The sequence below is a fragment of the Sclerotinia sclerotiorum genome, genomic scaffold (assembly GCF_000146945.2).
Source record: "Sclerotinia sclerotiorum 1980 UF-70 scaffold_31 genomic scaffold, whole genome shotgun sequence".
Taxonomy (NCBI): Eukaryota; Fungi; Ascomycota; class Leotiomycetes; order Helotiales; family Sclerotiniaceae; genus Sclerotinia; species Sclerotinia sclerotiorum.
The window spans coordinates 28131-53028 of record NW_001820805.1 but is presented as its reverse complement, the minus strand read 5'-3'; the positions used below and the strand labels follow the sequence as shown (position 1 = coordinate 53028).

Sequence of the window (24898 nt, the reverse complement as noted above, 5' to 3'; positions counted from 1 at the left end):
GTACCTCCGACATGGCACAAAGTCCTGTCAAGAAACCTGCTAATCTTTTGGCTCGTTCTTCCTTGTTAATAACTTTCATTGGTGAGATATCCTGATCATGATTAGTATACCTTGAAGCATATGAATCTCAAGGAAACTTACATAAGAGAAGAAAACACCTGGAATTCCACCACGCGCATGTAACTTTTCCTTGTGACCTTCAGCCGAATCATCTCCACCGTTGAGACTTCGGCGATGGCTAGTAACGGAATATTGATGAGTTTCGATACTTCCATCTTCAGAATGCCCATAAGTTCCAATATCCACGCTCGCATCATGGGGCGGACTGTTGTAGGTTGTTTCCCAGCCAAGAGGAAGGTAAGAAGTTGAAACCACCTTTACAAAGTACATGAAGTTGTAAGCAGCCTCATGCGTAATTTGTTCCGTGTTATCAAGGGGGTTCAAGTGATGATTGGTCCATGGAATGATGGAATCCGAGCCTAATTTCTTGGTAACCTCCTCTGGAAGCTCTGGTCCAAATCTAAGAGAATGAATATGATGAGAGAAAACATGGCCACCGGGAACTGGGGTATCGAAGTAGTTGTTGAGATCGTGAACGTGCATATTTCCATTGGTAAAACTGCGTCCAGGAGCGATGTGGAAATTTCCAATGACCTTATTTACTCGCAAACCACCCTCAATGCGACAACCTTCCTTGCGTTGTGAATCTAAACGTTCGCCATAATGTTCACGCTCGCATTGTTCTACGTTCTCTCCTCGACCGAAAGCCCATGATACTGACGCATATGCTTCTCGTACTTCGTCACAAGTGTTGCAACATCCTTGCTTCTTCGCATTCGGAGGAGGGGTAGCACCGTAACATGGACCGCAGTAATTGGGATCAAGATGGGTTGCTGCCTCATCTGCATTATGACTACATGATATCAGTCATCATTCAATAGCGCAAGGCAGAAAACATACAGATCCAAAGCAGTAGTATCAATAACTTTACCTCCCTCTTCTTGAGCAGACAATCGAACCTTCTTAACTCCATGCATAACACCAACTTGTTGTTCTCCGGAAACATCCATTACATCTAGTGTTAGAAGTTCGCAAGGAATTTTTGGAAAGGTAATATTTAAATGAATTTCCATCTTTTCACCTAAGAAGCATGACAATTAGTATTTGATGCATGGACCCCTGAGATCCTAAAAAAAAAATGATATACCTCTTCCCTTGTCAACTACAAGCTCAGGATGTACTGTTATCCTCCTGTAATCTGCCCATTCTCCAAAAGCCAGATACAAGACGATTAGCAATGAAGCTATAGTAACAATTCCTCCTGAAGTTGTGCGCACTCTTGCTTCATCGACCGTCTTAGTAAAGGCATCTAGCCTGGTAAATCTAGATTTCGCCGGCATGGTGTAAGATGTTTTGTAAGTTGTATGATGATTGTGTTTAGGCGGAGTAGCCTTGCGGCATAGAATTGGATTTGGAAGATCTCTCAGAAATACATAAATCAAGTAGGTAATTTGAATAGGCCAAGTTTCAATTGATAGTAATTTGTAATTTATGAAAAGTAGAAAATCAAAAAGAATGAAGGATCATATAGGAGGTCTTTAAAAGGCCTTACAGAGAAGCATCCAATTGATTTCAGTGGATAGTGTACTCGGAGTAGAAAGAGGATATTTTATTAGAAAGTGTCAATCGCATTTTCCATTAAGGACAGCTTTCAAATCATTCACTGAACGGATTGGATTCTCGGTTTATTTTAGTGCCGCCCCTCTTGTTGCACTTTTCGAATCTGCAGAGGATCTAGCCCGTAAATGGTAAAGTGTGAAGCCTGTTCATGCAGGGAAAACTAGCTGGGACTTCCGTACGCGCAACACAGACCAGGCCTGCCCGACCTGACCTGATCTGACCTTCATTCTCACGATGGGGTCAATGAGTAGTATGTGCTCTTATCTACAAAAATTCATGGTGTATGACACTTGTGCCATCAAGTGCAAATGTTGTATAGATTCTATGTAAGTGTAATCTAGCTGATACAAATTCCCTTTTTCCGATAGTTAGTCATTAGCTACCTACCTAAGTACAAGTATTACTTATCAGCTATATTAGCTTGTACCTACCTTAGTCATGAGCGTTTATACTTGCCCCGTTCTGCAACTTGCTGCCCCGGACTATCTACCTGCAGCTTGGTTTGGTATATATTAGTGCCTGGGGCATGAAATGTCTGACTCTGGTAGCAGTACTCTAGCCCTCCAACCCTCGGCACAGCCTTGTCGGTTCTTGGTGAGGCTAAGTAATTGATAGAGGGGTTGGAGAAAAAAAAATATAGAATTCCTTAATCACACACTAGATGGACGATCCAAAGATTCTAATCCTACCCTCCAATGTATATAAAATCAGTTACCTAGTAGACACTAAAATTCATGCGCTTAAATGATGCACTCTTGAATCATTTGTACAGCACTACGACCCAACAGGCAAAACCCACCAGGACTAGAGAGTTCCACCTGAATTAGTTTCAGCCTCGCTTACGTTAGCCTTCCATGAAGAACTTCTTCTTACTTGCTTCTTTAACTCTTTATGCCTAGAACAAACCTCTTTTCTTTCACTTCTTCACAATCAACTCAAATCATTGAAAGCAACAAGTTCAACACAAATCAACAAATCCAATACATTCCAAACCTTCCCACACAGTCGTTCGTATTGGAAAAGGAGTACGTTTTTTATCATTTCCCGTTTCTTCTACGAAACACCTACCACTCTTTCGAAAAAATTCGTACCTTCGAGATACGTCATAACAACCAACAACCATTTGGTCGCACACTTTGCGACTTGCGATATTGGACAAACTATACAAAAACAAATAGGACGATCCTAATCAAAAAGACGTCAAGATGATGAACCGAACATCGGCGCCTCCTAGAGGTCCGCGAAATTCGTCTTCAAGCGCAAGAGGTGGTGGTCGCGTGGGTGGTGGGGGTATTTCAAAACGACGAGCGGGTCCTATTCGAGCCGATAAAGATGGAGATTTGGATATGGATACTACCACGGCCGCAAGTGGTCGCAAGAGTGGAAAGGGAGCCATTGGAGGTTCTCTTCCATCTGGACCGCGCGGGCATGGTCGGGGAGGCGCAAGAAACACTAGTCGTGGTGGAGGAAGACTCGACCTCACACGAAACCCACAGGCCATTCTCCGCGGCATGGGATCGCAATCGCAACAAGCCAATGTATTGGTCACTCTTTGGATCAAAGGACTGAAGGGAAGTAAAGCAGCTTTGAATGATGATCAAGGTCTTTCATCATTAGTGTCATTTATCGAGCGCAAGGCTACGACTTTGGAATCCAGGTCGAAGAGATGTGTGAGAGTCAAAAAGGTACGTTCTTATCGCCATGATTTGGGGATCACGAGTGACATTACGCTGTCGTCGTAATATCCCGCTCTTGTCAAGTCAAGCTCACTACAATGAGTAGCGGATCGACACTTTCGCTTTACCACTCCGTGATTCACGGACGATCTCAAGATCATCTACATCTTACTAACTTCGAATAGTCACATAAGAAAGGTGACATCGTTGTTATCTCAGTTACCCCGGAAGATGCGGCCACCATCATGAAGTTGGATGGTTTTGCGTTTGCTGGATCAACTATTGGAGTCCAAGACAGCGAGCCATCGAAGATGTCAGAGCCGAAGGAAGAGTCTGAGGAGGCTCGGTCAACTCGTGAGAAGATTCAGGCGGTTCTCGCAGCTCGATACGATACCAACCTCAAGCTTTTAAACCTCTCGGCCTTGGGACAAGACGAGCAGTTGAGACAGATGGGGATCTTTCAAGACGACACTCTTGTCGCCAAGCTTTTCCCAGTTTTGATGGTTATTTGTAACAAATTGTTCACCACCAAACAAGCTAAGAAAGACGCCATAGTCAGTATTACTTTGACCGACAACTACCTAACCGATCTCTCCAATGTCACTTCATTGGCTTCAACATTTCCTGATTTGAAGAATCTCGATCTCTCCAGGAATCAGTTCGATAGTTTGGAATCCCTAAAATTATGGCGATGGAAGTTCCGACACCTCGAAAACCTCGTCTTGTCAGGCAACCCTATAGAAACGCTCGTTCCAGATTACACAACTGAGATTGTAAGATGGTATCCAGAGCTTCAACAATTGAGTGGCGTCCAAGTCAGAAGTGTCGCTCAAGTTGTTGCAGATCTCGAAGCTATCAAAACACCATTCCCAATTGCTAGCCCATCTTTCCGAGATGTCGGACAAGTTGCTGAAAACTTTGTCAAACATTTCTTCGGGGCTTACGATAAAGATCGCAACACCTTACTTAGCAATTTCTACGATACTAGATCCGCGTTCTCGCTCATGGTCAATATGTCAGCAGTACGAGATCGTGATCACTCAATGCCTGTCCCACCATGGGCGGCATACAACAAATCTAATCGAAATTTTGTCAAATACACACACTTATCTACTAGAATATCTCGGCAATCTACTGGTATTGAGGAAATACAACAAATGTGGAGCGATTTACCTAAAACATTACACCCCGAAATCGCTACACGACCGGACCTATACCTTGTCGAATGTCACCCTATTCCAGGTCTTCCTGATCTTTCTGGACAGAGCGCTGCTGGGGTTGACGGTCTCCTCATTGACGTACATGGCGAATTTGAGGAGGATGTTGCCAATTTTGAAGGAAAAGCTCTTCGAAGCTTTTCACGATACTTCATTCTTGGTCCCGGAGGACCCAATGGGCCCGCTATCAGAGTTATTAGTGATATGCTTTGCCTTAGAGCTTGGGGTCCTTTGCCTCAAATTGCAGAAGTGTTTGTGCCTCCAAAAGTTCCAATTGTTGCGCCGCCTTTTAACACTCTGCCCACTGGCGAGGAACTGAACAAAATACGTGCCGAAAAACTTTCAGCTGAGACTGGCATGAATTTACAATATTCGGCTTTGTGCTTGGAGGAGACGGGATGGGATTTAGATAAAGCCTTTGCTGCTTTCCAAGCCAACATGGCAAATTTACCGGCGGAGGCATTTCAAAAGCCATGATTTGACAAGAAGGGAGAAAGTCATCAACGTCGGAGTTTTTTTTGTGGATTAAAATATTAAGAGGTGAATGAATGGAAGATTATAGCAGCATTGCATGGCGGAGTTTTCTTTTCTTTATGGGTTTTTGGGGTCCGAATCGCAAAACCATTGATCTCATCAAGAAATGATGCATGATCAAGCGATTCTTAGCGCGAATGGAGTTTATGGGTTACATACATACAGTTGTAAAAACGTATGTTTAGCGATTTTTCGATAAAGGGAGGCATACATGCATATTGCATATGGATTATACACATTCATAATTTTGACTGTGTACTCAGCGAGTGAAAGGAAAGAAATTGTAAATAGATTCAAATAGCGAAGTGTCTTAATACATAAATAGCGAATTATACAACTTTAGTTTTCAAATCAAGTCTTGTTTTGTTTTATCTTGTGTGACATGATTTTGAGGATATCTTTGATGTGATTGTATGTATGTCTTTGATATTGATGTCGATACTGGTACTCGTACAGGTACTACCGCTAACTCTAAAGCTGCCAAGTAGAATTTTAGAATTCAAAAGACAATAAGACCTACGGCCTCCAACTACTAGCTTATATTACTGGTCTGGATGATATAAATAGTGTGTAGATTCGTTGGTGTATAATACTATGATATATTACCGCTCCTGCTCCTGCTCTTTCTATTTATTATTTCTTCGATCAATGTATTATTGAAGTGGAATAGAGTAAAGTAAATCAAAAGAGAGGAAAGAAAAAAGAAGGAAAATAAATATAAGACTTGCTGTGACTATTAGTGTAAAGGGGTTATTTCTCGCTTGTATTATCTATAGGATTAGTATAATATTTCCCGCTTTAACATACTCGAGTTATTATTCCACCTATACTTATACTTATTCAACTATATATAATTACATCGCCCAATCGATCATATATCGTGAGATATCAATCCCAAACCACAAACAACACCCAGCATCCACAACCTCCCACAGTTTAAACACCAATACCCCCAAATCAGAAATTCACAAGACCATGATAAAAACACAGGGAAAGGAAACTAATCTTACAAGAATAAACCCGACCGACCGATATAAAAATACCTCATTAATTCTTCCCTCCTTTCCCCTCTTCTTCCTAACCCTCCAGATCCAAGATCTTATGTATCTATCTATGATTTAAATATACATACAATACTCTATATACAGCATAACAGTCCAAACAAACACACCAAACACACCAAGCACATCAAGCATGCTAAATATAATAAATATATAACACGGAATATATCTCAAACTTCCTACTCCATCTCCTCTTTCCTTTTCCTTCAAATCCAATTCTAATTCCAATTCCAAAACAAAACAAGGGGAAACAAAAAAGAAAGAAAGATGTTTTGTGGATATATATTATGTTATACTTATATTATACTTTATACTCATAAAATAAAGTACTTGTACTTGTACTTTCTTTATTATTATTTGAGGGTGATGGTGTGAGAGAGGGAAAGAGTGATATAAGAGTATATGGAGTATTTTTGATACGGTATTTAATAGAAATAAAATAAGATGATGACAATTCATTCATCCATCTATCCATCTAAAGTATACCTAGTATTTATTTGTCAAGTGTGTATGCAGTAAGAATTAATCGATCGATCGATATTGAAATAGATGTGATACAGCTACACACTAGCGAAGTGATAACCAGAGGTTGAAAGGACTAGAGTTTTAGATAGGGGATACAAATACATTACATTCACGTTTATACTTGATATAACTCATCTATAATATCATTCATTATTCATGTTCATGTTCATATTCATACCCATTCATCCAGACCCCAACCATCCATAACAAGAATAACCAACCCAATCCTAACCATCTTAACCCAACCTAATCCAATCCAACCCGACCCAACCCAACCATTGATCATTTCTAGAACATAACTTCATCATGATATCATTCATTCGTAGGTGTAACAACCACCCCAAACCCCCTAACCCTTATTTTACATCCAACCCCATATGCAACGCCAACCACACATGCAAGCTAAATCATTATTTAGCATGCATAACAATCTCCGCATAAACATCATCTGGTATTTTCTTGATGATAGTAAGAGTAACTTCTTTAATCGTATCCGCTTGTAAAGGAGGGAAAGATCGGAGGATTTTTGTAGGACTTTTGATAAATGATTGTTAGCTAATCTATAAATAGTAGAAGAATTTCCTTGAAGAACTTACCTAGGAGAACTCAAGATTGAATTCCTTAGAATGACAAGTTGTGCCACAATACAAAGGATATTAAGATGCGCACCATACGCAAATAAGAAATCCCAAAGACGGAGTACCTCAGGTAGTGGAGGGGTACATGCGCATAAAGTGAGTACTGAAGGGAAAGCATAAATTTCAGCACTCATCCCTTTACCAATTAAATAAAGACTCAATTTAGGATCAACAATGGCTAGCACTTTATCTACCAAAGCGAGTCCCTTGTGAACACCATCCATAGCACCTCTCACATATCCAGGAACTTCAGTTGTTATGAAGCGATGAAAAGCAACAAATGCTTCGGATTCGCTACGAGCAGCATAGAGAAATGGTGCAGCGAGTACATTCATGCCTTGAACATAAGTACCCGGTTCTCCAGCTCCTACATCAGAACCTTCGGTTGTTAAAGTCAAAGCACGAGCTCTAGATCTCATATTTGGTGATTGTGAATCTCGCTCAGGTGAACCTCGAATAGCTGCCTCCATTATCTTTCTATTTTGTATATTTCGAAAATCTGCTCGGGCTTCTTTCGCATCGTGTAATTTCCATGCTACTGCATTTAAAAGTCGGATTAAACTGGCTTCACTGACTCGACGTCGAAATAGAGGATCGGTGGCAAGGGTTCGGAAAGTATCATTTCGGATCTTGGAATATGCAGGAGATGCGCCACGGTGGATGAGTGATAGATATGCGTCAGTTTCGAGAGGAGGGGCATTGAGTAATATTAACCAGATGTAGATGCGCAAAGAGGACTATTAAGGACATCAGTATTTATTGAGACAAATGGAAGAATTGGCATACCATCCCATCACTATCACTCTTCACACCTTGATCCAATATCTTCAGTCTCATACTCTCCAAACTACCAATTATATCTCCATCGGGAGGACCATCTCTAAGTAAACGATCCAACGACATATTTTCTGACGCGGTAAGATTTCTGTTGGCTGTAGGACGCCTAGCCATAGACGTGGGAACCGGGACCATATTCGTCACATCACTATTTGATCTTGCTCTTGAACGTGTTGTTGTTGTTGTATTTGAAGATTGAGTTGCATCTTTTGGCACGGGCGGAATAATCTTTTGTAAAGCTTGTTTGTGTTGTTGTGCGATCAAGGATGGTTGATTAAATGCTGAACCTAATGTGTGGGCGGACTGTAATCTTCGTAAAGCTCGGCGCGGAGATGGTGGTGCAATGTGTGAAGGGGCGAGGGTAGGGACTGGGGATGATTCTTTGGTGGGGGATGAAATTGTCATTTTGCTATGGCATGTTTTGATGGATGAGGAAGATGGTGATGGTGATGACGGTGATGATGATAACTATAATTATAATAATAATAAATACAATTTCAACAATGAAGTTTTGAAATCGAAAATTGTGAATATGACTGGTGAATATAATCATTCAAGTATCGTTATCATATCATATCGTGTCGTACCTATTGTATCACACTATTGTACTGCTATCAATATAAAAATGTTGCCATGTCAGCAGAAGTTCTGAGTGAAGTATGAAGTGAAATGAAGTGAATGCTGGGGCTGGGAACCGCGAATTTTCGTGATAATTCATTCTGGTGTTCCCAAGTTGTCATAAAATTCATAAAAACAAACATCACCAATAACAACCAAGTAACCTGGTCTAGCATTCTGTACATAACTTACCACGACCATAAAAGAGAGCTGTATATCGTACCCGAGTAAATATATACTTCTTCATACTCTCTGTACATCATCTTGAAAGGGAAAAAGCTCATCACGTCTGTTTCTGTCACATGACTTTGGACACCGCAAAGGCCGCATGAAGATCATATCACGTGGATATGGTATGCTATGATATGATATGACAGATGTCATATCAAAGTATTCATGCTTGGAGTCAAGGAGCCCAAGTACTCCAAGGTGAGTATCTCAAGACCTCAAAGTAAATAATCAATGATTGAAAAGGACTTTGGAGGGATTCTTGATATTTCTACTATACTGCAACAAATTAAAGTTATGCCGATCAGCGAAGTAGTAATGAACCAAACTTCTTATTTTTTTGTTACACGACGGCCTACCCTTCCATGATATTTGGTATTTTGGCAGACAGACCAATTGGTAAGCAAAGAATACCTTCAAGACCATGTGGCTGGAAGGGGGGGTTTTCCCTCCATTTCCGCGGATCTGTAGTTGATAATCTCGAGTCTCGAATCTCGGCTCTCGACTACTCTCAAAAAATCAACTCACAACTTCATCCCATTTACAAATACAGATCTCGGTCGCCTACCGAGCTTTCAGCCTCAAGCCTTTAAACTCAAAATCCCCCAAACTCTGTAAATTATATGGTTGATGTCTCATAATTTATAAACTTTGCAGCCTCTTTTTCGTTCTTATCGTATCTTATCGGATTGCGATCTTCATCCCTTCCATTGCATCATGGAGGAAACCGATGATTGGATGAGTTTACCGGTGGCTGATCCACCACCTGCATCAACTTGGTTTGAGCTACCCCTGTTGATGATATATGCGAGCGGGGTGTACCGAGAAGATTTTGGGAAGATTTTTGAAAGCTGACGTACCGGTATGGTGGTAAGTATACAGAGGCATGCCTACCATACAATAGAAATTAAGGAGAAACGCCATATCAATAGTTTATCTCTTCATTCCTTCCCGGAATACCCTGCATTCCTTGGCTCCATCTACACAACAGATTTCAGCTTCAGGGTTCAAAGACACAGGCACCAAAGACACCATGGCCAAAGATACCAAAAGATTCCCAGCAGTGAAAGGCTTTTCCTTTGTCTTCTACATACTCCGTACTGCAACCCTGTAGATCTCCCTCTTTTTCGCTTCACGCTTATTGGAACGTTTGGGAGTCTAACCACTTTAGGCGAATTGCGTGCTCACCAACTACGTCGACATCCCCAGTATTTTCCACTACAAACCTACAAGTTCATCTATCTGGTTCCGGATTTACGAAGAGCTCTCCACTTCTCTTGGTTCTTTTGGGATTCTATAGGGAAGAATAGCTTGGATTTCAGGTCAAAACACATGTGGGATTGGGGTAAGAAAGCAGAGTGATGCTAATGATGCTATCGATGCTAATCATGATTCATCCTGCATCTAGTATATCATAAAAATATGATAAAATATATAGAGGGCAGTGCTATCATATGAAGACAGTACTACTCCGTGTGGGAAGAGATCTCTGTAGAAAAGAAATAGCCTAGTCTGCCCAGAGCATCAGAGTGTAGTTCAATTTCCCTGGTAAATGATTTCTCCATATTATTCGTACACCGATATTCTTTGGCTTACGTTTACATACAAAAATTCAATGTAGAATATTTCAACATACGTATGTACATCCTGGAGCCTTTTGCAGAGTCCAGAGGGTGTCTTTGAAAAATCTCGACTCACTAGATTATGGCCTTCTTTCCATTACACTTGAATATCTAGGTTACTCTCTGGCCTCTACTCTGTATATCAAAAAAGCAGCTACTTCGCCACCAATTGACGATCCCGTATCCCGCATCCCATAACCATAACCATAACCATATAATCCAACTGGTTACCAACTAAAATACATATAAAACTCTTTTTACCACTAGTACAATTACTATTACATTATCGCTTTATCATTATTACAGGTACTTTCATCCATTTTAATAATTCATACATCGAATCGTTTATTTTCGACCCATATCAACTAATCACATTTCTCCCATCAGCACGTCCTCTTCCATTTTAGGCCAGCTCTCCCGCAAAGTCCACCAGTCTCTCGAGCTTGACAACTAGTTGATAAATATTATTATAAACCCCAAACTCGCAGAATTTGCAAGCCCGTTACGCTTGGCTTTGCATCTCCTACCAAATTATTCCCATTCGAAAGGTTTTAACTTCCTGGTCCGCCCAAGGCTACACAAGGATTCATTTATTTACCGAGTCGTTTTCTTTACTGTTTTCTGTTCGATTATCTTTCATCTTATTCATCCACGAGCACGCAATACATTGGTGGCGCACCATTACTGAATGCTACTTTCTGGATCACGTCTTACCCTTTTGAGTCTCTCCAGAACAAAAGCTTTTTTCTACAATTAAAAGCTACATTATCTACTCAAATCACTTGTACTTCATTCCAATAGTTTCCATGTCGAACTACATTACTTTTTATTGAATCCTCTTTTCGAATTGTCAGACACAAAGATCATCTGATCCTGACCCCTTGGTCTTTGAGCAGACACGGCTATATTAGCCCTGCATCCGCTCACAAAAGTTACATATCTTGGATAGCCATCTGGGAGTAACTTGCAGGTCGCCCTGTCATATCTGACAGTCGTCTATTTACACTCTTTGTTAGTGGAATAGTCTTTCTTGTCCAGTTGATCTTTCGGCTCTTAGGTTTCACAGCAGAGAAATTCTCTAGCGATGGCTGCTACCAAAGTTGGCCATGGACTGGCCAAAGTCCTCGGTATCAAACTCAACTATCGCGACGAACTCAACAGTCAAGAAATTCTTCGAGGAGAGTCAGTCTTTTCCATTCAAACAGCCGACACATTCGTAGAAGAAGAACCACGGAGTATAGAATGGATCCAGGATACCCTACCAGGTCGACATGAACTCGCCGCCTACGGCCGGTCATTATTCCCATTCTTAAGTTGGATTGGTAGTTACAATATGCAATGGCTGTTTGGTGATTTGGTAGCTGGTGAGTAATGACAAATGTCCCTTGATGAACATGGTCATTAATATCAATCAGGTATCACCATCGGTGCCGTCGTCGTACCTCAAGGTATGGCCTATGCCACTCTCGCTGAGCTTGAGCCTCAATTCGGCCTTTACTCTTCCTTCATGGGAGTTCTCGTCTACTGGTTCTTCGCCACATCCAAAGATATCACCATCGGACCTGTTGCTGTCATGTCAAGTCTCATCGGTCAAATTCTAGTAAAGGCAGCTGTCACTCATCCAGACGTTCCTGGTCATATTATTGCATCTTGTATGGCGGTAATTGCCGGTTGCATCATCGCTTTCATTGGACTTATTCGATGTGGTTGGATTGTCGATTTGATTTCCCTCGTCTCAATTTCGGCATTTATGACTGGTTCCGCTATCAGCATTGCCGTTGGACAAGTTCCGACCTTGATGGGTATCAAAGGCTTCAACACTCGCGCATCAACTTACAAGGTCTTCATCAACACGTTGAAGCATCTCCCAGACACAAAACTCGATGCGGCCATTGGGCTTACAGCTCTCTTCCTGTTATATGCTCTTCGAGCTGTAAGTCATTACAATCTATCGTTATATGTATCACTGCTAATTATTATTTCTAGGCTTGCAATTACGGAGCCAAGAAATTTCCAAACCGCAAGAGAGCATTTTTCTTCGCAGCAACCCTTCGAACCGTATTTGTTATCTTGTTATACACGTTGATTAGTTGGCTCGTCAATATGCATCATCGCAAGAAGCCATTGTTCAAGGTTGTTGGTACAGTTCCACGAGGGTTTAAAAACGCTGCCGTGCCAGAAGTCAACTCTTCGATTATCAACATCTTTATAGGTGATTTACCTGCCACCGTCATTGTTCTTCTCATCGAGCACATCGCAATCTCTAAATCATTCGGACGTGTCAATAACTATGTCATCAATCCATCTCAGGAGATGGTAGCTATTGGAGTCACAAACATTCTTGGCGCTTTCCTTGGTGGTTACCCAGCTACCGGTTCTTTCTCCCGTACAGCAATCAAATCCAAGGCTGGCGTTCGAACTCCGTTCGCTGGTGTCATAACTGCCGTCGTCGTTCTTCTAGCTATCTACGCTCTTACGGCCGTCTTTTTCTACATTCCGAGTGCAGCTTTATCTGCAGTCATTATTCACGCCGTGGGAGATCTAATCACACCTCCGAACACTGTTTATCAATTTTGGCGTGTGTCCCCTATCGAGGTTCTGATTTTCTTCGCAGGTGTTATTGTTACTATTTTTAGCACGATTGAGATTGGTATCTACGTAACTATCTCGGTTTCTTTTGCCGTTCTCATCTTCCGAGTTATCAAGGCCAGAGGTCGTTTCCTGGGTAAAGTTAAGATCTTTTCCGTTGGAGGCGAGACTGTCGAATATAGATCGGCCCCCCTGGTCGACCATGGCACTTTCCCAAAATCCGAGGCCACTCAGTTTGAAGACTCGGGATCTCGAACCGTATTTCTTCCTTTCGATCACGGTGACGGAAGCAATCCAGAGATTGATGTTCAAACTCCCTATCCCGGTATCTTCATCTATCGATTCTCGGAAGGATTTAATTATCCAAACGCAAATCACTACCTCGATCACCTTACCAACACAATCTTTGCAACCACCCGCCGAACTAACCCTAACCATTACGCCCGTCCCGGTGATCGCCCATGGAATGACCCCGGTCCACGTCGCGGAAAAGCTCCTGAAGATCACAGTGATCGCCCCATCCTCAAAGCCATAATTCTTGATTTCAGCTCCGTCAATAATGTCGATATCACCTCCATTCAACAACTCATAGATGTTCGCAATCAACTCGATACTTATGCTTCTCCTTCAGTTGTAGACTGGCACTTCACGTCTATCAACAACCGCTGGACTAAACGTGCTCTGGTTGCCGCTGGCTTTGGATACCCAACTCCCGAGGAAGAAGGATCGCACCGCTGGAAGCCCATTTTCTCAGTTGCAGAAATGGGAGGAGAAGATAGTGCGGCAGCAGCAGCAGAAGCCGAGTCTAACGAGAAAGAAATCCGAGAACAGAGGCGCGAAAGAGAATTAAAAGCAAACGAAGACAAGATTAGTGGGGATAGTGAAAGCGGAAGTGGATTGAGCGGTAGTGACTTGAAGCATGTGTCAAAGAATGTTACGAGATTGAGAACGGCCGTCGTTAATGGTCTCAATAGACCATTATTTCACATTGATCTCACGAGTGCGTTCCAAAGCGCAGTGGCGAACGTTAAGGCAAGAGAGGCCTTTGAAGAGCGAGGAGGTAGAGATACTGGGATTGTGGCTTAGATTATAGGCTAGACTTGGGGGTGTTCTTGATGTTTTATTTTAAATAATTTTTTGGTCGTTTTGATACCACGATTGCTTGGATATGATGATATATGGGTGGCAGGATGTTGAATGATTGGACGGGCTGTTAGAATTGCCACGTACCAGATTTGGATTCACGTCCTTGCATAATATATGAAGTTTTGATACTATGTAAATAATTATACATACATATGCATATTTGAACTGTCGTACCGTAATTAGAAGTCTTGTGAACTTGTGATGCTTAATGTATGTATAGGTCTGCGCTATCTAGACACCTAATTATTCGTTAACCCTACGGGGAATATAACAAAACCAAATATCAACCCTCCTGGAACACTGAAGAAGCTATACGCAACATACAACGGGCGAACTATCTTTAAGATCAGCCTGTAACGTAATACATAAGTCTATACTATCCGGAAATTCACGTTTACATGCTAGTCTGCTATTTCTTCACGAATAAAACTTGAACTAAGGCAAGTATTTGTTACGTCCAAAACGATTAGTATGTCACATGACCATAAAACATGTAATGGAACGGTGAGGAACGAACGTTCCTAGGAACAACCAGGAACGCTCGTTCCCAGGAACGACGATTCCTAGTTAACCATAGGCATGAAGGTCTATATAACCAAGATGGATTTCCTTTGTATAGAGCTTCGTGCTCCAGATCAATCATTTAGTATACTCTACTATTAGTTACGAATTACATTATTGTCATTACTTTAAGTCCCTGCTTGACGTCTAGTTATAAACCACCTCGAGAGCCTAGAGCACTTCTACATGATCTAGACGGCAAACTGTAACGATACTGTACCGGAGGCAGCGGCTGCCTGAGGTTTCGTCTGATTGGTAGTTGTGGGTTAAGGCTTTATCACTAGTCTTCACTTGGAAGTGAAGTCGTTACTAGATCAAGTAGAATGTAGGTAAACTAATTGATAACTAAGTTGAGCACGAAGCTCCTAAACTATGAAACTACTCTGACTATATACTGAACAATAAAGGGGGCCCCTAGGAGCTTTCTGGCTCCTCAAGACTCCTTATCACGCGATTTCTGATGGTGCGTGCGCATACGATCTTCAGGTGACCAAGATCACATACTAATTCGATGAAATCTGATCGTGTTTGCACACGGCCTAAGCTCTCCTAATTAATCAGTTTGCTACCATCGTAACACCATCAATCCTAATGGTGAATCGTGACACAAACCTCATAACATCGTGATTTGTAACAGAATTTTTCTTAATAATTCTTAAATTTGAAAAGATAAAATGAATATTGAGATTCTTATCTTAAATTATATTGGTTTAAATGTTTTTGATATTATAAAAAAGTTTTTTTTTACAATTTCTTTTATTTCAATGTTACGAGGTTTGCCGTCTAGATCACGTGGAAGTGCTCTAGGCTCTCGAAGTGGTTTATAACTAGACGTCAAACAGGGACTTAAAGTAATAACAATAATACAATTCGTAACTAATAGTAGAGTATACTAAATGATTGATCTGGAGCACGAAGCTCTATACAAAGGAAATCCATCTTGGTTATATAGACCTTCATACTAATCGTCCCCTTGGTCCCCTTGATCCCCTCGGTCCCTTCGATCAAGAGACCGAGGGGATCGAAGGGACCATGTGATTACATAATTGGTCACATGATACGAGATCCGAAGCCGTCGTAACATTCAACTAAATTCTTTTAAGTAAAATAAATATATTTTAGTTATTTCTTATGTGAAAATAGATTTTGAGATAATATAAGTTGATTAGTAATAAGATTTACGATCTTTTTTTTAATATAAAAAGCGAAATTTTAAACTTTTAAACAATTCCTTTTTAATTTGAATATCTTCCTAAAGAGAAGTATTATTATAAGATTAAAATAAATATATTATTATAACGTGGTTTATCATCGAGTGGCCCATATCATCGAGTGGCCCATATCATCGAGTGGCCCACTTTCACCTCAATTTACACTTTCAAACCCATATTATTCAACAACAATTGAATCAATTGATTGAAACTATTAAGAATCTAATAATCTAGGATCTATTACATTATTTTGACAGGTTCTTGCATTATGTCCTGTCTTTCCGCATTTACTACAACATCGATTAGAAGATGCTTCCCCATTAGAATTCCCCCTTTTTTGACGCTCATCGCATTGAATCTGAATATCAACCTCTTGCTGAGATAATATATCAAGAGCCTCTTGTCCAGTGAGCACTCCTCCTTGACGTAATTGGGTTTTTTTCGCGCGTCGACGCTTGCTTAATGCTTCATTTGCTGTCCGAAGTGTACGAATCTCTGTATTTAAAAGTGTGTTTTCATGAGCTAATCTCTCTGTACCCTTAGCTAGAGCTAGTACAGTCTCGAATATAGGTGTAGGAGAGCTTGCTTGATGACGAGTTATTCGAGATTTAACTAATGTTGATTGAGAAAGAGCTTCAGTTGGGTTGCGAGGGGTTTGAGAGATCCATTGATCTAGGTCGAAAGAGGGGGGGGTAGGTGTACGAATTCGAATATCTAATTTCGAGAGTACAACTTCAGGATTAAATGGGATTAAACCTGTTCCTCGGAATCCTGATTTCATATTCTGAGAAGTGATTGATTCCTCGTATGCAGCTTTAAAAGCTATAAAGAATTCAATCTTCGAAATATGATTGATATGTGCCTTGATAAATCCATCAATTTGACCACCATATGAACGTTTTAGATTGCTAAAACAGCCAACATCAAGTGGTTGAGTTAAATGACTTGAATGTGGTAGTAAACGTAAACATATAATATCGTTCTCTTTGCAGTATGCTTGAAAAGCTATTGATTCGTGGCTTTCATACCCATCCAGTACCAACATTCGATATTTGCCCTTTCTTCGATTCTTAGTATGCTTGTCGAAGTGTTTCAACCATTCTAAACCCGTCTCATTATTCGTCCACCCATTAGATGTAGATTTAATAGCCCATTCCGCAGGAAGATTCGTTTCGGTGTACCAATTGGAGAGATGAACTTGTCCTTGAACTACTAGAAATGGGGGAATAGTTTCACCCTCTCCATTTCCGCATATTATTGCTGTAGCCCATTCTCGATTGCCTGGCTGTACTATCTTGCTTCTGCCATTTCGTTCAGCACTAGTTATTACCATTGCTGCATATATAATCCCTATCATAAAGCCTGTTTCGTCGAAATTGTAGAAATCTCCGTCCAAAATGCCGTATTTCGCTCGCATATTCGCAACTAGTCGAAACCACTCTTCAAGAAGCTTAGAATCCTCACAGAGAGCTCTTTGAAAGTCATAAACACGACTAAAACGCGTCTTTAATTCGATTCGACGCTTTACGAATCGATGCACCCAGAGCTTCCCAACGCGTTTCGCACCCCTCGATTCGAGAATATCATTCGCCATATCTTCCACATTCTTTAGTTTAGGTGGAAATCCTCTTAAATCCATATCGAGTATATATTGAACAATCACCTCTTCTTCTAATTCTGTAATCTTATGACGATTCGCTCGAGTTTCTGTACGAAGAGGTAAACCTTCCATTCTATGTCGAAGAGTCGTACGAGGAATATTATAGAGCATAGCAGCCTTTCGAATGCTTAATTTTTTATCTTTATGAATAACTTCGATAGCAAGGAGTATACGAGCTTCTTGATTATTCGAATTCATTATAGGTTGTTGATAAAACGCGTGTTGAAAGAGACAGGTGTAAATTGAGGTGAAAGTGGGCCACTCGATGATATGGGCCACTCGATGATAAACCACGTTAACGTAACTTGACTAGAAGTGGGTCATGTCATGATATGGGTCAGGTACCTTTACACCAAAATTTGTATGTAAAGTGTGACGCCTCACACCTCCGGGTCACGTGGCATGCCCCGTTTGTATTTAATCATAGGAAAACTCGCTACTCTTGTTTTCCTTCTTCTTTTCTCCTTAGCTTAGTATTTTCTAATACAAGATACTTTACCCAGTATTCTTGAGTGTGACATAAAGATACTTAGAGCGAATTTTTCTAACTCTATAAATACTAGAGATATAGTTTCGATATTTTAAAGTATGATATATTCAATTTAAATATTTAATATGATAAAATATTATAGAGATACAATTTTTTTTAATAAAGATATTAAAGTTTCTTTCAAATTTTCGTTTTTGTCTAACAAAAATTACTATGGGAGTTTTTAAAATCGTATTAATTCAAGAACAATATTATTAAAAAGTGTTTTGTAACTTTAATACTATATTTTTATTAGATATCAAGCCTAATTATCAAAAAAAAATAAAATTATCTTTAATATCCATAGAGATATAAAAAGTCGTTCTAAGTACCTTTGCATACAAATTTTGGTGTAAAGGTACCTGACCCATACCATGACATGATCCACTTCTAGTCAAGTTACGTTAAATATATTAAACTCGAGACGAAAATCACGCTGAAACCCTTTTAAACTGACTCCTTGGATCGGGTACAATAGTATTTGATGTCTGTAGGTATGTAATATTATTTTCAAATAATATTAATTATAGAGGTGTCTTTAGCTAGCCTTGATAATACCGAAGTTAAGTTACGAAACGAGGAACTTCTAAGGAGGTATGTGGGATTTTTATAATAGATGATTTGGTGTATCGTCGTTGTGGAGCTCTTTTCAAAGACACGCGCTTGTGAGGAGTGGAAATATTGAGAGATTTTTGGACCTTATTCCGAAAGATGGAGAGATAGAGATTATAATTTTTAATGAAGAATTCGCCTGGGATGGATGCTCTTTATTTTTGTGTCTATGTCAACTGATCGTGACACTGCTGTTATCTTCAAATATCTAGGTATATCTACTGAATTCCTATTTGGTGGATTAGTGGACGTTCAGTTACCAAATACTTCTTTTGATTCTTCAGAATTCCTACACACTTCCAAGATTTTTATGCTTACGCTCAGCGCACGCATGATGCTCGGGAAGTTAAAATTCCTCCATGAATTTGATATTAAACGGAAGGCTGCATCATCTCTCACGTTCTTGCCCTTCAAAATCTAAAGTGTACAGGGGAGAAGAAACAAACGGAAGAACAATATATACTCCTCAATGGATGGCAAAATAAACTCGAGATCTAGTTGATCCACGTTATCATCTCTTGTATGTGCCTATTCCAGCGCGTACCTTTGATGGACAGTTGTAGCTGCTAGCGACATATTTTTTTGATCTAGCGAAAAATGTGCAGAGGTGGGGGAAGTCAAGAAGGAAAGTTTAGGATGCATTCGAGGGGCAGAGATTGGTTTTGGAAAGCTGAATTCGTTGAAGTACTTGCGATGGGTTTTAATGGAGGTGGATAAATTTCCTTTTCATGTTGAAGGTTCCAAGTGGGAATAACTCTCGTCTTAGTTCTACCATAATAGTCATATATCTAACGGATTCTAACCATTACCACACCTCCGTCTCCATCTATTAGTAGAACTACTACGGCGAATTTGCTATAGGGATACCATTCTCCCAATCTAATCAATCTCTATCCTAGTAAAAAAAGGCAACAATCTAACTCGAACTGCACTTGCTAAGTAGAGACACAACCCGCTGGGAAGTCATTTCCTATTTATCACCTCTGGAGAGGCGATAACTCTTGCTTCTTACCTGGGAAAATTTTCATTCTCAGGACGACCATAGGTTTATCCGTCCAACTACTAGGGAGGAGTTGAAACTTTAACTGGATTTTAATAGTCAGCAAGTTTTCATAGAGAGAATGTGATGCTCTTTGCGCACTGAATTTCTAGTATTTTGGCGTAAGATGAAATTGAGACAAGATTTATGATACTTGATATGTTTGTTTATGTTCCTGAATGAAAATCTGAGGTAGGAGTTCGTATTGATGATGATTGTAGATAGTTTATTACAGGAAATACCATATAATTATCTTCACGCGTCAGAGCAGCTATCCTACTAATTTCGTTTTCAGCTCAGAGACACGGATTAGATCATATAAAAGAACCGGAGAATTCAAGACAATTTTTCTAGACTTTTTATACTAGCAATAGTCTCAGCATGTATAAGCTCCTTGGCCACGAAGAATAGAGTCAGTAGTTGACATCATCATCGTCCTATTCCATCACAATGCAATTACATTAAAATATATGGAGCTACAAAAGTCAAGTATCGTCGTCCTTTACTTGCCTAAGAGCGAAAATATATCTAGGACTTGGATTTTGGTCTTCAGAAAGTACACCTAGTTCGCGAAGTGAGGGGTAAATAGATCTGATGGGCCTCTTCCTCATATATTCAAAAAATCAAAAGTTTTGTTGCACATCTCAAGAAACTACCGTAAATTTCATGTCCAGCCGGATTTGGTGGATTGGATTTGCGACCCTTTTTTTCAATATTTCCCCATGTTGTACTCATCCACACAGTCCGTCACACAGTCAGTCCATCCTATTGTACCCAATTCTCACTGGGATTAGATTGATTGAATATTTCAAATGTATGACTGCAGCATCGAGACTTTCACATGAGAGAGGCAACCTTTTGATTACAGTTTCAGAGATGAAGAGGCTCGGCATGTAGAGACACGACATGTAACCTATTAAAAATGATCTCCATAACTTCCTCCCTTGTAAGCCATCTTGAAACGCATAAATTTGAATTGCAGTAGCTAGGAGGATATTCATATATACGACCACTCGAATCCTTAGTTGAGTCCGAGGGAGCACACAAAGAAAGGCTAAAAGCCGTTTCGCATGCGTGATATTTCATGCCATGTAGGATGAAATGAATCAATCAATGGATTTCTGATTCTTCGGCACTTGGAGAAAAAGCTCCGCAACTTGTAGCTGGACATGAAAATAAAAAGGTCCTGAGCATTCAAGCAGTCAAGGTGATTGTCGGCAAATAATTACTTTCTAGAAGTACCATATAATGAGCCTTAAAATCACCAGAAAGGAGAGAATTCGGCGGTTCAGTTTCGGCATCTCCAGCCCTCCAGCATCTGACATAAACTAACTTAAGCATATCATCGCACTTACTGGCCAATCGCTCAAACATCGCCTCATTTCAGAGGTAATGTAGCTGCTACATAAAACTCGAAAGTTGCTCAAGTGATAGAACAAAAGTGCTGGGTCATTCCCGCGATCGTAACGGCAATCGCAACGGCAATAATTTTAGCACTAGCTGACCATGCGTGCCCTTCTTTGACGAACTGTCCAACCAGCAACAGCGCTGACGCCCCCTAAAGCGAGGTATCTTCCCTACACATGTGCCGAAAATTGAGGCATTGGAAAATATGGACGCGGACTCTTGCATGTGGATGGACAGACATCGTGTGCTCCATAGTTAATGTGGCACATGAACTAATGTCAATGTAGAAAGTGCATGAGCGTTCTGGGCAATATGCAAGATGTAATAAGCAGCATGCAGTCCTGTAATAAATTTGAAGTGTGACAGAGGGTTGAGATGGGTAGAGGGAGAGTCGCGTCCTGGATGCAATGGGGGGGTGAACGGATGGATAGTGGAATGCCATGACACTTCAACCCCGCATTCAGGAACATATCCATTTATCCCGATACTGCCATCATCCAATTCAGTGCATTCGTATCATTTAACCCAACAAAATGCACCAGTACTTCTTTGTGATAAAAATTGAAGGGTAAAGAAAGTAAGACAAGACAGAGCGATGCCAGTCACTTTTACTGTACTCCTCCTTGGCAATGATCACGCAAACTAGTCTACGAGTTTGGGTAACGATTTACAAAATGAGTGTGACTGGCAAACAGACGAGCTGACGATCAATTACTTTTCGGGTCTATTCCCAGATATCATTCGGACCTTCTGCTGTTGTGTTGCGTACACGGTACTTCGTATGCATTCACATGGAACGAGTCAATCGGTGCATCACTCTGGTCCAAGTTCACTCAACACGGAAGACGACAGAACTGCCTCAGCCACGGAGCACAAGAAAGGCAAAGTCAGTAAACAGAGAAGGGAAATATCAAACGAAAGAAGTTCCCACGATGCGACTATGTTCCCCAGTCCGAAGAGAAGTCAGCCGCAGGGGTTTGATCACGAAGATGGCTTGGAAGTTGAGGTAGAACGTAGAAGGTTAAATGATCCGTCCCGAATATTCTCGAAGGATTCTAAACCTTTCACTATTGGAACATGGATTCGGCAATGGTTCTCCGAAGGTTGAATTTTGTTTGTTGTTTTTTCTTCAGGCCCAGGCCTCGAACCATTTTAAATAGGATATTCTCGTTCTGATGGTATGGGAGAAGAAAAGAAGAAGGATCGTGGGGGTATATATGTACGTAGTATATTCGAATTCTACCAGTTCATTGATGGTTTCCGCATTGCACATTCTGCATCCATCTGCAGTCTCAGATAAAATGCCCAGGAAACGTAAAATGAAGCTTAACTATTCCCCTTCATTTTCTCGCGGCGCTCACGCTTATGCAGGAACACCTCGGAGTTGGATTATGTATTGTGAACCATCCAATCATGTCGCAGATGGTATATAGCCTAGATAAAAAGGAATGAAAAAGAAATACAAAAGGTGTGCGCTGCACATGCTGCAAAGTATACTGTATCACCAACATTTGGTTGGAGGTCTTCTCACAACAAGCTTTTAATTCTACTCATTGTAACATGAATTGAAGGTTACATGTATCCCGAAGAGCGAAAAAGGCAATTTTCCAGAAGAAGTAAGAAAACGCGTGGTTCATTCATGGATACCTACCACACCCAAAGAAATACATAGATCAATGATCACACCTCTAATATGTCTCGGTACCTATTAACCCAAGCACATCTGCAAGTCTTCACACAGAGCACATGCAGTAGCGTTTATGCGAGCATTCGGAGGCTGTGAGGTTATCGTACCATACGCCTCGGAATCTCAATCTAGAGCCAAGACCAAAAAAATACCAGCTTAGACGGGTCGGTGATGAGGCTACAATGGTAACTTTCATCCGGCACTCGCATGGGCCGATATATCCTGTTCCAGTATGGAATGTTACCGCACTTCCAACTGCGAACAAATACGCAAAAGGTACGAAATGAGTGTTGTGTTCAGGTTGGTAATGTTACATATGAATGAGTGCGAGATACTGTAGATAACGTATCGGGATGAACGATGTCGGATGGTTACCGATGACAGTGTCTGGGGTTGTTATTAAATGGTCCAGTGTCTAGACACCGATCCTGCCAGGCCTTAGCGTTTTTATGTAATGCCTTTCCATTTCAAAAACCCTCTAGATGCTAACATGATATGACATAACAAACTAGTCACAGCCCCCTCTTTGCCAAGTTCCCCGTTTTTCAATTTGGGGAAAGGAGGAAAAGATCCCTTATGTATGTAAGCTGAGCTTACCCAGCGTCTACTATCCGTAGCCGTAGGTCCGTACCTGGAAGCTGAGTACTTCCCATGATTTCTGAAACCAATGGAAGACACAGCAACGTGCTACATATTGTTTACAGATGACGAAAATATATGTATACACTGTGTAAAAGCCTAGTACAAGACGTGGTGTAATTCTCGGCGAGCGATTAATGGATATACGAATCAAATACACCCACTGATATGATCTGGCTGTCACAGCTGACATTTGACAGACAGGTAGGTACAAGGCGATCCATGAATGAACGTGGAAATCACGACATAAACAAATACTTGGGTCCCACGCAGCTCATGGCATTTTGCTATTTTGAATGCGAGAAAAGGCAAGCAGCTGGTCAGCCAGGCCTCACCCACGTACAGACTTGTTGTACCTTTTGCCAGCATCATTCTAGCTTTCCGGGGGTCTCGCATATCGAAATCGGATTTCAGGAGAAAATAAATGGCTACCTCGCACCTGTTCGGCAAACACAACTTTACATACACTATCATAGAGAGTTAGTTATCCGCCGCGCAGTGATTGCAACCTTAAAATTCTGTGGTTGACCCGCTTTTAAACGCTATTTTCTCACCTCCCTAGGTCCCTAGGTATAGTACCACCTAAAAATTGAAAAATTATCCCGGTACATCTGCAGAATCCCTGAGACTTATATCACCAGCAAGGAATAATGTTGGTTTTTCGCCTACTTTGGGATATATTTCTTACGAATGTGTATCTATGTACCGATGGGCACGCAGGTTCTGCAAACTGCGTAAGAGATTGATTGACTCCGATGGACTACTACTGTACGTAAGTAGCAAATGGATCACAGTCAAGTCTAGAGCTGTTCCAAGTACTCGGGTCGGAGTCTCAGATGTGATACTGACGACCGAGGGAAGTATATATGTATCAATTGTGATGTTATGTTATGCGGGCTCATGGTATGGTTTAAATATTGAAGCACGAAGTCTGAATAATATAGGGAAGGCTGCTATATCTCCTTCTGATGACATTGCCAGTATGGTACGTACCTTTTGCGGCTAATCAAACGATTTAATTTGAATATACGTTAAGCAACAATATGGGACTTGAGGCTAAGTTCTTCGGGATTGTAGTCTTTACAACGGTTGTCCGGCATGTTATTATTTAACCGTGCCGGACAATCATCGACTTCTAGAACGGGAGATCGTAAAGTAGAAGGTAAAACAGTTGGTGAGTGA

At 40.8% G+C, this 24898-nt stretch overlaps 8 protein-coding genes across 8 annotated transcripts; 5 read left to right on the top strand and 3 right to left on the bottom strand.

Annotated features, from left to right (window-relative positions):
• Positions 1-75: 75 nt before the first annotated feature.
• SS1G_14228 (hypothetical protein) lies at positions 76-1400 on the bottom strand (the record flags this gene model as incomplete). Its single annotated transcript, XM_001584723.1, has 3 exons — positions 76-913; positions 961-1075; positions 1208-1400. The coding sequence occupies 3 exons, from the start codon at positions 1398-1400 to the stop codon at positions 76-78; spliced, it is 1146 nt and encodes a 381-aa protein (XP_001584773.1).
• Positions 1401-1914: 514 nt separating this feature from the next.
• SS1G_14227 (predicted protein) lies at positions 1915-2288 on the top strand (the record flags this gene model as incomplete). Its single annotated transcript, XM_001584722.1, has 2 exons — positions 1915-2006; positions 2240-2288. The coding sequence occupies 2 exons, from the start codon at positions 1915-1917 to the stop codon at positions 2286-2288; spliced, it is 141 nt and encodes a 46-aa protein (XP_001584772.1).
• A 597-nt stretch (positions 2289-2885) lies between these two features.
• Positions 2886-5050, top strand: SS1G_14226 (hypothetical protein; the record flags this gene model as incomplete). The annotated part of the gene is made up of 2 exons (XM_001584721.1): positions 2886-3365; positions 3542-5050. The coding sequence occupies 2 exons, from the start codon at positions 2886-2888 to the stop codon at positions 5048-5050; spliced, it is 1989 nt and encodes a 662-aa protein (XP_001584771.1).
• Positions 5051-7103: 2053 nt separating this feature from the next.
• Positions 7104-8573, bottom strand: SS1G_14225 (hypothetical protein; the record flags this gene model as incomplete). The annotated part of the gene is made up of 3 exons (XM_001584720.1): positions 7104-7227; positions 7290-8068; positions 8118-8573. 3 exons carry the CDS (start codon positions 8571-8573, stop codon positions 7104-7106), a joined length of 1359 nt encoding a protein of 452 aa, XP_001584770.1.
• A 1158-nt stretch (positions 8574-9731) lies between these two features.
• Positions 9732-10128, top strand: SS1G_14224 (predicted protein; the record flags this gene model as incomplete). Its single annotated transcript, XM_001584719.1, has 2 exons — positions 9732-9830; positions 9919-10128. 2 exons carry the CDS (start codon positions 9732-9734, stop codon positions 10126-10128), a joined length of 309 nt encoding a protein of 102 aa, XP_001584769.1.
• A 1592-nt stretch (positions 10129-11720) lies between these two features.
• Positions 11721-14311, top strand: SS1G_14223 (hypothetical protein; the record flags this gene model as incomplete). Its single annotated transcript, XM_001584718.1, has 3 exons — positions 11721-12000; positions 12052-12569; positions 12623-14311. The coding sequence occupies 3 exons, from the start codon at positions 11721-11723 to the stop codon at positions 14309-14311; spliced, it is 2487 nt and encodes an 828-aa protein (XP_001584768.1).
• A 2046-nt stretch (positions 14312-16357) lies between these two features.
• Positions 16358-18001, bottom strand: SS1G_14222 (hypothetical protein; the record flags this gene model as incomplete). The annotated part of the gene is made up of 1 exon (XM_001584717.1): positions 16358-18001. One exon carries the CDS (start codon positions 17999-18001, stop codon positions 16358-16360), a length of 1644 nt encoding a protein of 547 aa, XP_001584767.1.
• Positions 18002-23259: 5258 nt separating this feature from the next.
• SS1G_14221 (predicted protein) lies at positions 23260-24898 on the top strand (the record flags this gene model as incomplete). The annotated part of the gene is made up of 5 exons (XM_001584716.1): positions 23260-23262; positions 23590-23655; positions 23921-24068; positions 24661-24701; positions 24794-24898. 5 exons carry the CDS (start codon positions 23260-23262, stop codon positions 24896-24898), a joined length of 363 nt encoding a protein of 120 aa, XP_001584766.1.